Genomic DNA, 14,562 nt, shown 5'->3' on the forward strand with positions numbered 1-14,562 from the left:
CAAATAAGGCTGGACAAGAAAACCTCCCCAGACTACCAACCCCATCCTATTACCACCACGTATAAAGCGTCCTCCAAACTCTGAACAGAGCCTACTTGAAGGCAACAGGGCAACGACGGGTGGCCAGAGCTTCCAAGACTCTGTCCTCCAGGGAGCCCCTGGCAATCAACCCCATTCTGCTGGCAGAAGTGTTCCCTTAAGCATTTTTTCACTTACTTTTATTATTATTATTTACCTAGTGTATGCCCAAATATTAGGAGGCTGAACTGAAATTTGATCCCAAAATTTCTGACTGGGAGGTCAGAGGGCTTTCTCACTGCTCCAAGCACCGAGTTTTTGAAACCTATGTTTCCAGGTAGCAGTGAAGGCAGGACTGGCAACTAATTCCAAAACCAGTAAGACAAACCAGTGACCAGACAGCAGCGGGCCACAATACACGATGCCTTCCCACAAAAGGAGCCCATCCTCAACTGCTCAGTAGGAATTCCAGCTCATTACAAGGCTACAGCCTTGATCCTTTTCGCCTTGCAAACCTTTGCTCTTCCACATATAGACAAGACGTCCTGGAATGAGAGAGCAGTGTCCTAGAGGGTGGAGGTAGGGTGGAGGGGTTGTGATTCCTAATTGAGAATAAGAATATGGTGGCCATCTTGCATCTTCAGTATTAGGTTAAAACGGTTAAAATTAGGTTATGAATTACTAAATACTCTGACCATCATAGAACTATGCAACTGCACTTTCATGTGGCTCCACCTGTGAAACAAGTCACCCTGCACCCTGGCACCCTCAATTTTTCAAGTCATCTCTCAACCCTTTCCTATCCAATGGGGACCAATTGCTGACAATATAATATCCTGTGTTCACTATCCTTCAGTAACTTCATTACTGGAAGATACAAGATGGGGAGAAAAGACAGGAAAAAAATAGCTGATTCCAATAAAATAATTTTGACTCAGGAAGATACAGACTAAAAACTAAAGGGCTGTAAGTTCAATATGGTAATCTCTCCCCTCTCTACATAAGATCCACCTCTCTTCTCGTGTAACAAATGAAGTTCTGCTTCCAAGCAGAGATAAAGGATTCTCCAGAGAGACTGGAGAATCTAGGGACTTCACTCAGCTGCTCACCATCAGCAGCTGCTTCTGCATTATATGTTCACACTGACCCCTAGGCCCATGGTGCTCACCTGAAAACCTATCCCTTTTACCCATCTTGTACATATCAAAATCATTCAAGACCTCCATTATATATGCAGCAGAGAGGCTGAGCTTTCAGTGTGGAAACTGAGTTCTTTCCTCATGGGTTACAAAGGATTAAATTTAGCAGGGACTCAGTCAAAATCCCTCATGCTTTATATGAGGAAACTAAGACTCCAGAGGCCTACCCTGCATAATACATCTTCTTAAGGAGAGTCTGGACCACATTCTGCACCAGGAATAAGGACATACAACATGGAGGCCATGGAATTCTTAAATATGCACATGACAATATGGATATTCTTGATCAACAAATGCCAGCTAGCTATCATCATGTTTTGGCTTCAAAATGAGTCTTCCTAGCTGAAAGATCTAGAACTACCTCATGATCCCATGTCGAAGGTCCCAGAAGAGCGTTAGAGCCTGCAGAAAGAGGAATATTTGCTCCCTTTTATCTTCTGTAGAATTCCACTACAGAGCAAACAAACATTAAGGAGAGTTACCACCATGAAGCATTCAACCACTCACAGCATGTCTGACAAAACTTCCATTAGCTTCTTTTATTCCATGATCTTAACATCACAGAGCGTCCTGGGTGGCTCAGCAGTAAAGAATCCCGACTGCCAAGCAGGAGACATGGGTTTGATCCCTGGGTCAAGGAGAAGGAAATGGCAATCCACTCCAGTATTCTTGCCTGGGAAATCCAAGGAGCCTGGCAGGCTACAATCCATGGGGTCGCAGAAGAGTTGGAATAACTGAGAGACTAAACAACAACATTAGAGCATTCCAGGAGAACTAAACAAATCACAACTTGCTCCTATTTCACAGAGACGAAGACCAAGTCTCCAAAGTTTACTAAGAACACCAACTTGATAAGCCATGTCTAGGTTTGGACCACCCTCATAGTAAATTGGAAGCTTTTTGAGATGGGAGTTAAGTCAACCATGCTGAAGGGTTCAAATTGGCTGGAAAAGGCTTAAAAGCAGCAAGCAGTCACTGCCAGGCACAGCAAATAACACTCATAATGAGAGGAGAGACTTATTTAAGAAGTGCTCCTGAGTGGAAGACATTACATCTCAGGATGTCAGGAGACTCCTTGCAGCATGGGACCACCTAACATAAAACAGGAAACTAGAAGAGCCAGAACAAAAATAGCCTGTGTCTTCACCAAACAAGAGAAGGGATGTAGAGGTTAACAGATTTAAATGCCACCGAAGCAAGAGCCCACCCAAAATGAGAAGGCACTGCATTTAGACAATTATCTTGATTTTGAGTGAAATGAAGAACAAATGAGAAGGCACTGTGTTTAGACAATTATCTTGATTTTGAGTGAAATGAAGAACAAAGTTTCATACTTTTAGTTTGAAATATGTATGTAATATGTACCCCAAGTACGTAATACATATGTAATATGTACATAATACATATGTAATATGTACCCCCAAGACTTTGATCATGTGGAATTACAATAGAAAAGGACACCATTATCAGGGAAATAAAAACATATCAAGTTCAAGACCCCTACAGAGAGGAACACCAGAAAGAAAAATAATAGCTTGGCAGGATCTCCACATGTACACACACTGAGCTCCTCTGAGCAGAAGCTGCAGAAAATTACCAAATTGCGACGCAGAAGGTTTCTCTTTGCAGTTGAGATAGTCTGGCTCACAGATTTTGGGGATGGGGGGAGTGTTGTCAGTAGTCAGATTGAAAGGAGGTTATTTCAGGATGCCTGCCCCCACTTGGAGGTGAGGCATCATTAATTTTAGATTTGCAGTACTGGAAGCTCCATGAATAGAAAGAACTCTGGTCATGAATCGGCATCCCTGTGCTGCTACTTAACTAGTTGCATTACCTTGGATGGGTCACAATCTCATAGACACTGTTTCTTCTTCTATGAACTAGTTAAACACTGCTGCTGCTAAGTCACTTCAGTCGTGTTCGACTCTGTGCGACCCCATATATGGCAGCCCACCAGGCTCCGCCATCCCTGGGATTCTCCAGGCAAGAACACTGGGGTGGGTTGCCATTTTCTTCTCTAATACATGAAAGTGGAAAGTGAAAGTGAAGTCACTCAGTTGCGACCCCATGGACTACAGCCCACCAGGCTCCTCCGTCCATGGAATTTTCCAGGCAAGAGTACTGGAGTGGGTTGCCATTGCTAACCACCCCCAAAAGGTATTAAGAATAATGTAACAACTCATATTTATTAAAAGCCTCCCACCTGGCTCTTAACTAGTCAATTCAGTTCAGTCACTCTGTGTCTGACTCTTTGCAACCCCATGAACCACAGCACGCCAGGCCTCCCTGTCCATCACCAACTCCTGCAGTCCACCCAAACCCATGTCCATTGAGTCAATGATGCCATCCAACCATCTCATCCTCTGTCGTCTCCTTCTCCTCCTGCCCTCAATCTTTCCCAGCATCAGGGTCTTTTCAAATGAGTCAGCTCTCCACATCAGGTGGCCAAAGTATTGGAGTTTCAGCTTCAACATCAGTCCTTCCAATGAACACCCAATGATCTCCTTTAGGATGGACTGGTTGGATCTCCTGGCAGTCCAGGGACTCTCAAGAGTCTTCTCCAACACCACAGTTCAAAAGCATCAATTCTTCGGTGCTCAGCCTTCTTCACATCCATGCATGACCACAGGAAAAACCATAGCCTTGACTAGACGGACCTTAGTCGGCAAAGTAATGTCTCTGCTTTTGAATATGCTATCTAGGTTGGTCATAACTTTCCTTCCAAGGAGTAAACGTCTTTTAATTTCATGGCTGCAATCACCATTTGCAGTGATTTTAGAGCCCTAAAAAATAAAGTCAGCCACTGTTTCCACTATTTTCCCATCTATTTCCCACAAAGTGATGGGACCGGATGGCATGATCTTAGTTTTCTGAATGTTGAGGTTTAGGCCAACTTTTTCACTCTCCTCTTTCACTTTCATCAAGAGGCTCTTTAGTTCTTCACTTTCTGCCATAAGGGTGGTGTCATCTGCATAGCTGAGGTTATTGATATTTTAGTCAATCCTCATTAAATAAACCTATGAGTCACATTTTATCCTCATTTTATTTATGTTACAGGAATGAAATAAGTTAACATATTTAAAGCCCATAGCCTTGTCCTTGGCACCTCGTGGCCACTAGGTAGGTAGTGAATCACACCAGTATCCCTGTGGAAGGGGTTTTTTATTCCCATGTCTCTCCGGTATGAGATCTCAGTATCCCAATTCCAATTCTGCATTTGTGTCTGCAATTGTATTAATGCCATTACTATAACTGTCCTAAGCTGGTGGAGAAGGAAGACTGAGGCCTTCGTGCTGAATAGAAATGATGCATTCATGCCAACAGAAGGCCAAATGCTGTCAGATCCATGTTGAAACACTGTTCAGAGAAAAGTGCAGGGAGGACAGCAACATCCCCAAGCATGTGGTGTTTCAGGTTTGTGCAGCTCCTAAAACCCAGGGCCACAGCCGCCAGGCCACAGCAGCATCGAAAGCAGTGACCGAGTTTCAGCAAACACCATCCATTTCATTGTTTAATTTTATGGGTGTTATGGTTTTCGTTTTTACACTTAAGCCATCCCTTTTGCGGGGGGGGGGGGGGGTTATGGCTCTCTAAATATGAACTTAGAAAAAGTTTTATCTGGTTTTATGATTGTATACTTACGCAATATTGAAATAAAAGCAGTTAACAGTGTGGGCTCATGGGAAGTGAGTTTCCTCCCCCCACCCTTTCAGAAGGATCCCAAGTTTGAGAAGGACCATGTGATACACATTTAAGGTGCTACATCTTATAATGGCTGCAAAAGGCAGAACGTTAAAAAGACCTAAAGCCCTGAGCCACCACTCAGATTCACTGACCTTGCAGGTTTAGAATACGGGGCACCTATGACACAAGGGCATTTCCCCCAGCTTGCCTGCTCAGCTCTTGCCCTGGCAGCTCCATTTGTTTAGAACAGTCCCAAGGGCCCAAAATGCCTCACTCACAGGTCACTGCCCTTGGGCTGTTTAGGATGGGCTAAAATCAAGGGGCTCAAGAGGAAAAAAAAAAAAAATTGAGCTTTGGAAATAGAGGATGAGAAAGGGAAGCACAGGAAGGTTGGCAGGCCCATGTCAAGTCTTCCGTGAAGCTGGAAGCAGCTACACCCAGAGACTCCTGGCTCTGAAATGCAGAGACCTAGGTTCGGAGGGTCAGGGACCTGGCTTGGGCAGAGGCCCTCTCCTCTAGCCCTTCCCTCTGCAGCCTTATTAACTCCCAGAAAGTCCCTTTTCCATGCCAGCTAAATAAGACACTTCATTTTAACCTCTTTCCCAGGCTAGTACCTCCCTGACCTGCTAACTCTTGAACTCTAAGAAGGGAGAAACATTCCCTAAGCCCAAAGTAATCTCAAAATCTAATTGTGCCTGACACTACCTGCCTCAAGCAATCCAAGGGGAGAGCTGCAAAACCTCAGAACCATTTCTCTAGGGCATCCAGGAAAAGCAGGGGAGCAGGAGGGCCGGCTCAATCAGAGCTTATAAGGGACACCTGGCTTCTCCAGCAAGTAAAAGGCACCTGGCCCCCGAGTAGTTGAGTCCAACCCTCCAGCAATAACTAAAAACAACTAAAGCGGCTCTACAGGGCTGACAGCAAGTAAAGCTGGGTGTCTATCACCCCAGGTGGAAACTAGAGTGTTGCCATCCCCAAGGACGCCCGTTAAAGTCAGGCGTCGAAATAAAACTGGAGCATTGTAGCCTTCTACCGGTCTTTGATAAGGGGTCTAGGGTTAGGAACTGGAGCAAGTCTGCAGCGAAGCCCTGCAACCCAGCGCCTGCACGGTCACATCGTGATTCTCACTGTGTCTTTCAGAGGCTCCTACCTCCGTCATCGGGGAGAAGAAAAAGAAAACTCTAAAACTACCATTTCTATTTTACAACTGCATTGGTGTAAAGACAAATGTATTAAAACGTTTCTTTTAACAAGGTTCTTTTTTTTTCCTTGATTATGAAAGAAATTACAACTTTTTTGTGGACTCGAAAAAGTACCGTGGGTTGGGAGAGGTGCCCACTCCACCTGACGGAGAGGTCCGCAGGCTGGCCTCTGATCACTGAGCGCTGCGGTTGGAGGGTCCAGGCGACCCGAGGGTCTTCCCGCCCTCTCCTCCCGCGCGGTGCTCCCCTCAGGCCTGCCTCACTCCGCTGCTGCAGACGCAGCCCCGAGGTGGGGCACGGAGCACCCGTCTGACCTCTGGACGCCGCTCGCCCCAGAGCTCCCTCCTCAGACCGACCGTGCCCAGGAGGGGGCGGGGTGGGCCCAGCGGACTTACTTGAGTTCCACTGACCACAAGCCCGGCCATGGCGACGGGGCGCGCGGTACCGAGTGCCGAGCAGGAGCGCTGTGGCGGCGGGAAGCTCGCGGCCGGCGCTTAGTTCCGCACTGGGCGGTCAGCTGACCCGGCGGAAGCCCGAGGCGCGGACTGAGCGTCGGAACCTCGGCTCAGCTGTGCGCCCGCCGCCCGCTCTGGGCCGGGCCTCGCGCAGGTGAGCCTCAGCTACCGCCCCGCGCGCCGCAAGAGGTGCCCGCCGCTCCTGCGCCCCACCCTCGGCGGGGGCGCGGGGAACCACCTGGCTTCTCGGCGCCCCACCCCCGGGCGTCCCAGGACCCTATCGTTCAGGAGGGGTCAAGACAACAGGAATAGGTCCCCCATCTCACGCCCAGAGCCCTGCCGCGTTGGTGGGGGCGCACGGAGGATAGTGGAGTGGGCCCATCACGAGCTCCCCATCTAAACCGTTAGCCAGGAGCATGGAGAGCTAGGACTTTCCTCTGTGTCACAATCCGGATTACACAATTGTCCTCAACTGCAGGGAGGAGGGGCGTCTGGGCGGAAACTCCTCTCCCCAACTTTGAGGGGTTATGGGAAGGGGAATAGTTAAGACATTGAAAGGATACTTGATGGAGTTACCGTTTGCATGGGGAGCAGGAGGAAATTGAATTTTTCTGTAAGTAAAGCACGGGCTCAGCTAGTAGCACTCTACTTGACAGGAATACTCGCCGGGAAGAAGAGTCAAATGATGTTCCCAAATTTATTCTCTAATCTCACAGGGAAATGTTAAATGTGAGGCTGCAAGTCATTGGAGGAGTCAGCTCCCCACACACATCTTCCCCGCATCTGGAAGTGAAGGGTGGCCTCTGCTGCCTCCTGTCTGGATGAAGTCAGGCCCCCTGGGTACGCAAATGGATGTTCATGCCTGTCCTCCACTGAAAGGGCCCCAGTTTTCTCCATGCCTGTTTTTGCCTTCACACCTCCATCACCAGGATGCACAAAGCGATTCAGTTTGGTCGCGTCTAACTCTTTGCAACCTCATGGACTGCAGTATGCCAGGCTTCCCTGTCCATCACCAACCCCCGGAGCTTACTCAAACTCATGTTCGTCAAGACGTTGATGCCACCCAATCATCTCATCCTCTGTGGTCCCCTTCTCCTCCCACCTTCAATCTTTCCCAGCATCAGGGTCTTTTCAAATGAGTCAGTTCTTTGCATCAGGTGGCCAAAGTATTGGAGTTTCAGCTTCAGCTGAATATTCAGTGAATATTCAGGACTGATTTCCTTTAGGATTGACTGGTTGGATCTCCTTGCAGTCCAAGGGACTCTTAAGAGTCTTCTCCAACACCGCAGTTCAAAAGCATCGATTCTTAGGCACTCAGCTTTCTTTATGGTCCAACTCTCACATCCATACATGACTACTGGAAAAACCGTATCTTTTGCTGGCAAAAAAATTACCAGATTCCAGTTCAATTTCATGTATCACCCATGCCCTATTGCAACTGAGAGCCAGCCCAGCGGTAACTAGCCTTTCCACCCTGCTTCTTTAATACCAATGGGCATAGGCACCATTTGAACAGAGAAGGGAAAACTGACTCCTGACACGCCAGACTCCAGGTCTCATGGGCATTGCAAGTACCTCAGTTCAGTAGACGTATTGATGACTGTAGCTTCCCACCTCTATCAAAGAGGGTGTTCACAGGCCTTTTCATTGTTCCCGTTTTATTACTCCATAGATCTAAGCCTTAGATCTTAGAAAGCCCTAGTTGTTCAGTTGATGATGATAATCACGATGGTGGTTCAGCATTTTGTGGCCGTCACAGTCCTCTCTCAGGCGTGGCGCTAATGCATTGTAACCTGCATCTTTATTGTCAGCGTTCTGATGAGTGGGGGTGACTTCTGAGGGTTGACTCGCCTGCCCTTTCTCTCTGTTGGAAGGACCAGACACAGTAAAGTAGAGCTGTAAGAACATAGACTTGGTTGTGTTTACTTTGGGGGGCTCCAGGAAATGCTGTAACAAAAGGCCCCACTGGCCAAATAAGCAAGCTTGCCCTCCAGAGATAAGGGGATCAAAGGGAATCTTCCAGGCCTCCTGCCCCGGGCCAGCTCCTCTGGCTCCTCCCTCCTTCTCTGCTGGACACACCCTCTCTGGTCCATTGTCTTTTGTCTGCCTTTCCTGCCTGAAAAAGAGGAAGTGATACTCTGCTCTCCCCGGGGAACTTTCCCCTTGGCCTTCCTAAAAGGGCTTTGACCCAAAGGAGACAACATGTGGAAATAAACTGAAACCTACTCGGAAATGAAACTGGAACCCCACTCTTCCCTCCCACCAGGAGCAGGGTGCCTAAGGTCATTTCATCCATGGCCCTACCTCCATACATGGCTGTGTCTTCTGAGCACAGAAAGTCTATTCTGCAGACCCTATTCACCAATGACACTGTCAGCAGGGGTCTTTGCCACTTTTCCAAACCCCCTCACTGCAGTTCCCTTCTCTACATAGCCCCAGGGATATCATTCTAAAAGCTGGATTTGACCCTACCTGAAATCTTTCAATGGCTTCCTCCCAGTCTAATAATACAGCCCAAAATCTTGAGCCCCAATCATCATACTTACGTCCCTCAGACCTTTTATATCCCATCAACCTTTGCCTCTCCGGCCTCCTTTCTTGCTTGTCCCATCCTCTGCTTGCCTTTTAGCTGTTGGTTTTGCCTCAAATGCCTCTCCAACCACTCGTCTCCACTAAGTGAACACACTGGGAAGCCCAATTGACTCCGGGGAGAGAACATTGGGAAATCACAAAGAACAAAGTTCAAGACAGCTCATATTAAAGTGGGCTTTAATGTTAGAAATGTAAATTGATGACAACAGGGAGCTATTGAAAGTTACTCAGCAGAGTAAAAATTTGTTTAATGTAGTGGAGGAGGGCTCCTCTAGGAACAGATTGGATTCACCTCTCCTTACTCCCCTCAGCTTTGGGAAGTTAGCCTTCAGAACAGAGGAACAAGGAGAAGGAGCGGGAGGGAGAGGAGAAGGAGAAAAAGTATCTATCTCTGAACCAAGAAAGATTGGAAGAGCGAGCAGGGCGGGGACATTCTTCTACCTCATCACCTTCTTAACCAAAAAGGGAAGTTTCTTCAGGTAACATGGACCTCCCCTTGGGAGGGGAGAGAGCAAACTCATATCCAGCTGGCCCAGAAGTGGGCAAATGATTCCTTTGGAACACAAGGAGTTTGCAGAAATCAACAGAGAGGCTGAGTCTTATTGGGTTTCTCCCTGCATAAAGCTCTTCCTGTCCCTGCCCCAGGAGCACCAAGGGGAAGGGAAGGGTCATGCAGTCATCTAGGTTCATCCCATTCCTCAGCCAAGAGAGAGGGAGCTGGAGGACTCCCTGCCTCACCCATTTAGATCACAGTCCCTCTGCCCCAGTTTCCAAAGGCTAGGCCCCATGCCAGGCACTGGGGGCACTCGTGACACAGACACACCCTCCAGGAAGGAGGTTCATACTCAGGCATTTAAGGTACTACATCAACACGAAGTGCTCTAATTGCGGTCCTATTTTCTAAAACCAAAGGTGAGACATGTAGCCCAATTTGTTCAGTACACTCAAGACGACCACAGGACAGAAAGTTCAAATCAAACCTGGGCTAAATTCTGAAGTTCTAACATATGTATATGGAGAGTGAGAAGGCTCAACACATATAACTGGATACTTCCTTATCGCCTTGATGAAGAGGACGATATTTTATTCCTACTGTCATCTTTGTTATTATTATTATTCTTTGGCAGATGAGGCCTTTTCCCCTAGAGTCCTTCCTCTGTCACATTCCTGGGGACAGAAAGGAAAATCCTGTTTATTTCCAATCAAGGGAGTTGATTCTAGGGTCGGCCAGAACCAGAGAAACAGGAACTGATTCCTTAAATCTTCCAACTCCGTGCATCAGCAGCTGAAAGAAAGACAGGGGCCAGTTAACAAAGTTTTATTCACATTCCTCCCTATCCTTAACTGAATTTCTGTTCGGCCTGGCCTCATTTCTTTCAGGCCCAGCCTCTGAGCAGGTTAAGATGGCTGCTGTAATTCATCACACCCCAGCCCCTAGTTCAGACTCACCACATTCAGATTTCAATTAAAAAAAAAAAAAAAGGCAGGATGTCTGCATACAAAATGCTCTTTGTTGATGAAGCAAACTCATTTCAGCCTAAAAGGGGTTGGGGAAGTATAGGAAAGAGGGGAGTTTTCCAGGGCCCTCTTGGCAGTTTGTGCACACTAGTGAGGCGACTTGAGGATGATCTATACTTCAGAACACCTCTCTGCTTCCCCATTCTGAACAATTCATTTGTTTCATGTATATTAAATGTCATCATAATGTCTGGCATGAGTATTCATTGCACAGATATTAGTTTATTGTTATTATTTACTAGTATCCTAATTATAATTACTATTATTTAATTCTCAGCACCTCTGATTTCCCTTCTCTTTAGATCGTAAAAGGGTCTGTTGTTGTCTCTCTACTGAAGTGCAAATATCCACCAGGAGCAGAAAAGGGAGCAGGTTTGGGGAAGGGGTGTGGGAAGGAGCTTCTGCTTTTCTTCTGTGATTTCTGCGACCTGCACTTACTACTTTCGTAATTAAAGACAAGATAGGAGGAGACCAGCAGGGAAATAAATAAGAATTTACAAATTAGACTGCTATCTGCTGATGTCTTAGCATTATTTTCACAAATCCTGAAGACAGCAGTGAAAAGCAAATCATATTCCCCAATTTGCCTGGAACTTGCCAGATACTCCAAGTCCTTAGCTGAGCACAGGAGAGAGTCATCCCTGATGTGGCGACAGGGGTTCAGATTTGGAAAGGGAAAGAAATCCTTGACCAGACGACACTGTTCAGCTTTATACTGGCCAGTGGGGAAGAAGGGAGCAGGGTCTAAGGCCCAGTGACCCTTCCAGAATCCCAACTTGGCTTGGCAAGTTTCTGCCACTTAGAGGAAAAACCTCCCCCAACTTCAATTAATATATATAGAACTCACAAGAGAACGACAAATATCATGTGATATTGCTTATATATGGAATCTTTAAAAAGGATACAAATGAACTTATTTGCAAAACTGAAACAGAGTTACAGATATAGAAAATAAACTTATGGAAGGAAGGGGGAGGGATAAACGGGAACATTGGGATCAACACATTCATATTACTATATATAAAATATATAACTAATAACACAGGCAACTCTACTAAGTATTCTGTGATGGCCTATATGGGAAACTACTCTTAAAAAGGGTGGACATATGTATTTGCATATGAGATTCACTTTGCTGTATACCTGAAACTGGGCTTCCCTGGCCGCTCAGTGGTAAAGAATCCACCTGTGAATGCAGAAGACGCAGGTTTGATCCCTGGGTCAAGAAGATCCCCTGCAGGAGGAAATGGCAACCCACTCCAGTATTCTTGCCCAGGAAATCCCATGAAGAGAGGAGCCTGGCAGGTTACAGTCCATAGGGCTGCAAAAGAGTTGGGACACGTCTAAGTGACTAAACAACAAACACCACCTGAAAGTAACATGACCCTGTAAATCAGTTATACCTCAGGAAAAATAAAAAAAATGAGACGTAAAAAGGCATGTCACTTTTTAAAAAGTATGTGAAAGTCAGAAAATGAGATTCTGATTCAGTAGGTGGTGCCCTAGCATCTCTTATTTTTCTCAGGTGCTTCAAGTAGCAAGGACTTGTAATCATCCAAACTCACTGTGGCTTCAGAAGTCATCTTTTCCAGCTACTGATGTGGAAACCAAGGCTGAGAGAGTAAAAGGAAGCAGCCCAAGGTCACCCATCCAATGAGCAGCAGACCCCAGGCCAGTGCTGTGATCTTCGGAACAAAATAAAACAGAATTCCTCCTAAGTCCCAGTAAGAACAGGATAAAGAGACGGGAGGAGCGCCAGAAAGATGCCATTTCACATCTAATCACTTCTTGTCACGTTGTAACCATTTTCCTCATATGGAGCCCCACGCTGATGGATCAGAAATAACATTTTCAAAGTTATATCTGCAAGGAAATGGCTATTAATGTTCTTCCTCTCCTTTTAGAGTGCTGAGGAATACATATTAATTTTCTCTCTACTTATATTGCCTATTTGCAAATTGTATTCACTACCCAGTGCTCCAATTTGTCCTACCCATGAAGAGATTAGGATGAATAAATGTGTTCCTGGAAAGAAAAGAAAAGAAAGAATTTGTCACTGAGATTTATTTTTATAATTATTTACAGGGATTATTTTAGAATATATGGGGGCAATAATAATAATGTGCATGCAAGAGTTCTGGCATAATTTACCAATATTAATTCTGTGTCTCTTCTCACTTCTTTGAAAGGAACCTCAGCTCTCTCTGCAGCTCTGAGCCAGGGGCCAAAGAGGTGGCAGCTACACCTGACCTCACATGTGCTGAGGGTGAGATGAAGGGCTGGTCATGCCTTAGAGTGGCCAACGCCCTGGCCTAGGAGTCCTGGGTTCAAGACCTAGCTTTGTACCAGCCAGCTGGGAGCCCATGCAGAATCTTTCACTCCTAATATCCTCAGTTTCCTTAAATGTAAACTAATGAATCTAAGAAACTATTTATTAGTAAAATAAAAATGCAAGTTAAGTAGGACTTCCCTGGTGGCTCAGGGGTAAAGAATTTGCCTGCAATGCAGGAGACCTGGGTTTAATCCCTGGGTTGGGAAAATCCCCTAGAAAAGGGAACGGCTCCTCCCTCCAGTATTCTGGCCTGAAGAATTCCATGGACTGTATAGTCCATAAGGTCACAAAGAGTCAGACACAACAGAGCAACTGGCACACAGCACACATATAAGTAGGTACAGTTCCCCAAAATAAAGAGAATGTCAATAAATTTCCTGCGCACCTACTACACGACAGGCACCAGGGGCAGAACAAGGACCAAGACAAAGACAGTCCTTACTCCCACGAGGTTTACACGGAAGATACAGGTAACAAGCAGACAAATAAAACAATTTCACGTATGTGAAATACATAATTTCAGGTAGCACTGACATCTGCCATAAAGACAAAAGTAGACAATGTGATCAAGAGTGGGGACGGGGTGCTAATTTGGGGGGACACAAACCTCACAGCTTCAGATGGCTGTGGGGTGTTCTGGGGAGGCTTCTCTAAGGGGAGCAATATTGCAGCCGAAGTCTGAATAGTAAGAGGGGGCCAGCAATGAGAAGACGTGGTAGAAGGGTTTTCCAGGCAGAGGGAACAGCAAATGCAAAAGCTCTGAGTGTTCTCCCAGTGTTGCACTGTCGTGTTCTTACTCTGCTGTGCTTGCGTGGTGAACCTGAACTCAAGTGCTTCCAAGGGCAGAGTGTCACCCCAACCAGAAAGATGAGTACCCAAGACAGCTGCTCCAGGCTTTGGATGGCTCCTCAGCTTCAGAGCACAGGTGGGCCGAGCCTTCAAGATGCTGCAGCCAGAAGCAGAGACAGGCACAGGCACACAGAAGTTCGACAGCCCTATGAAGCACCTGCAGTCTTCTTGGAGAAGAAAACACAGAAAGATCACTGACCTTGATAGATGACTACACTGGCACAGACTCTCACAGACACACAAAAGCACACAAACACACACAAACAGACATAAGTGCATTCACAAGAGACTAATGCCAATGCTAGATTCATGGATTCCATCTCGTGGTTGTGATCTAAGCCCTGAACCCCAATCTGAGACACATCTTGGTTACCCATCTACTGCAGTAGCTATACTGGCAGGCAAAGAATACAGGCACTTTAGATTTTTGGTACTTATTTTAGGTTTTTTTTTTTTTTTTTTTTTGCCCATACTGCATGACCTGTGGGATCTTGGTTCCGCAACCAGGGATCCAATCGGTGGCCCCTGCAGTAGAAGCATAGAGTCCTAATCACTGGACCACCAGGGAACTGCCAAATTATTGGTACTTGAACTCGGAGGGTTTATAGCTTATCCTGAGGTAATGGAAATTCATTCATTCAATTCATTTATTCAAAAATAGTTATTGAGTGCTGGCTGTGTGCTTGACACTAATGTCAGGACAAGGCAGTACA

General features: G+C 46.2%; 1 protein-coding gene and 1 long non-coding RNA gene across 2 annotated transcripts in view; both read right to left on the reverse strand.

Moving 5' to 3' along the window:
- LRMDA (leucine rich melanocyte differentiation associated) overlaps positions 1 to 6,659 on the reverse strand; it is a 1,143,538-nt gene extending 1,136,879 nt beyond the window's left edge. The window contains exon 1 of the mRNA XM_040242346.1: positions 6,499 to 6,659. Within this exon, the coding sequence (XP_040098280.1) occupies positions 6,499 to 6,528 (30 nt within the window). The 5' untranslated portion in view covers positions 6,529 to 6,659. The remainder of the gene's footprint in view (positions 1 to 6,498) is intronic.
- Positions 6,660 to 7,936: 1,277 nt separating this feature from the next.
- On the reverse strand, positions 7,937 to 11,951 carry LOC120865260. The gene is made up of 3 exons (XR_005721347.1): positions 11,812 to 11,951; positions 9,105 to 10,435; positions 7,937 to 8,422 (listed from the first exon to the last, which is right to left on the reverse strand). It is a non-coding gene; the product is annotated as an uncharacterized LOC120865260 (long non-coding RNA).
- Between the last annotated feature and the right edge of the window lie 2,611 nt (positions 11,952 to 14,562).

This window comes from Oryx dammah, unplaced genomic scaffold (genome assembly GCF_014754425.2).
Source record: "Oryx dammah isolate SB20612 unplaced genomic scaffold, SCBI_Odam_1.1 HiC_scaffold_6, whole genome shotgun sequence".
Lineage (NCBI taxonomy): Eukaryota > Metazoa > Chordata > Mammalia > Artiodactyla > Bovidae > Oryx > Oryx dammah.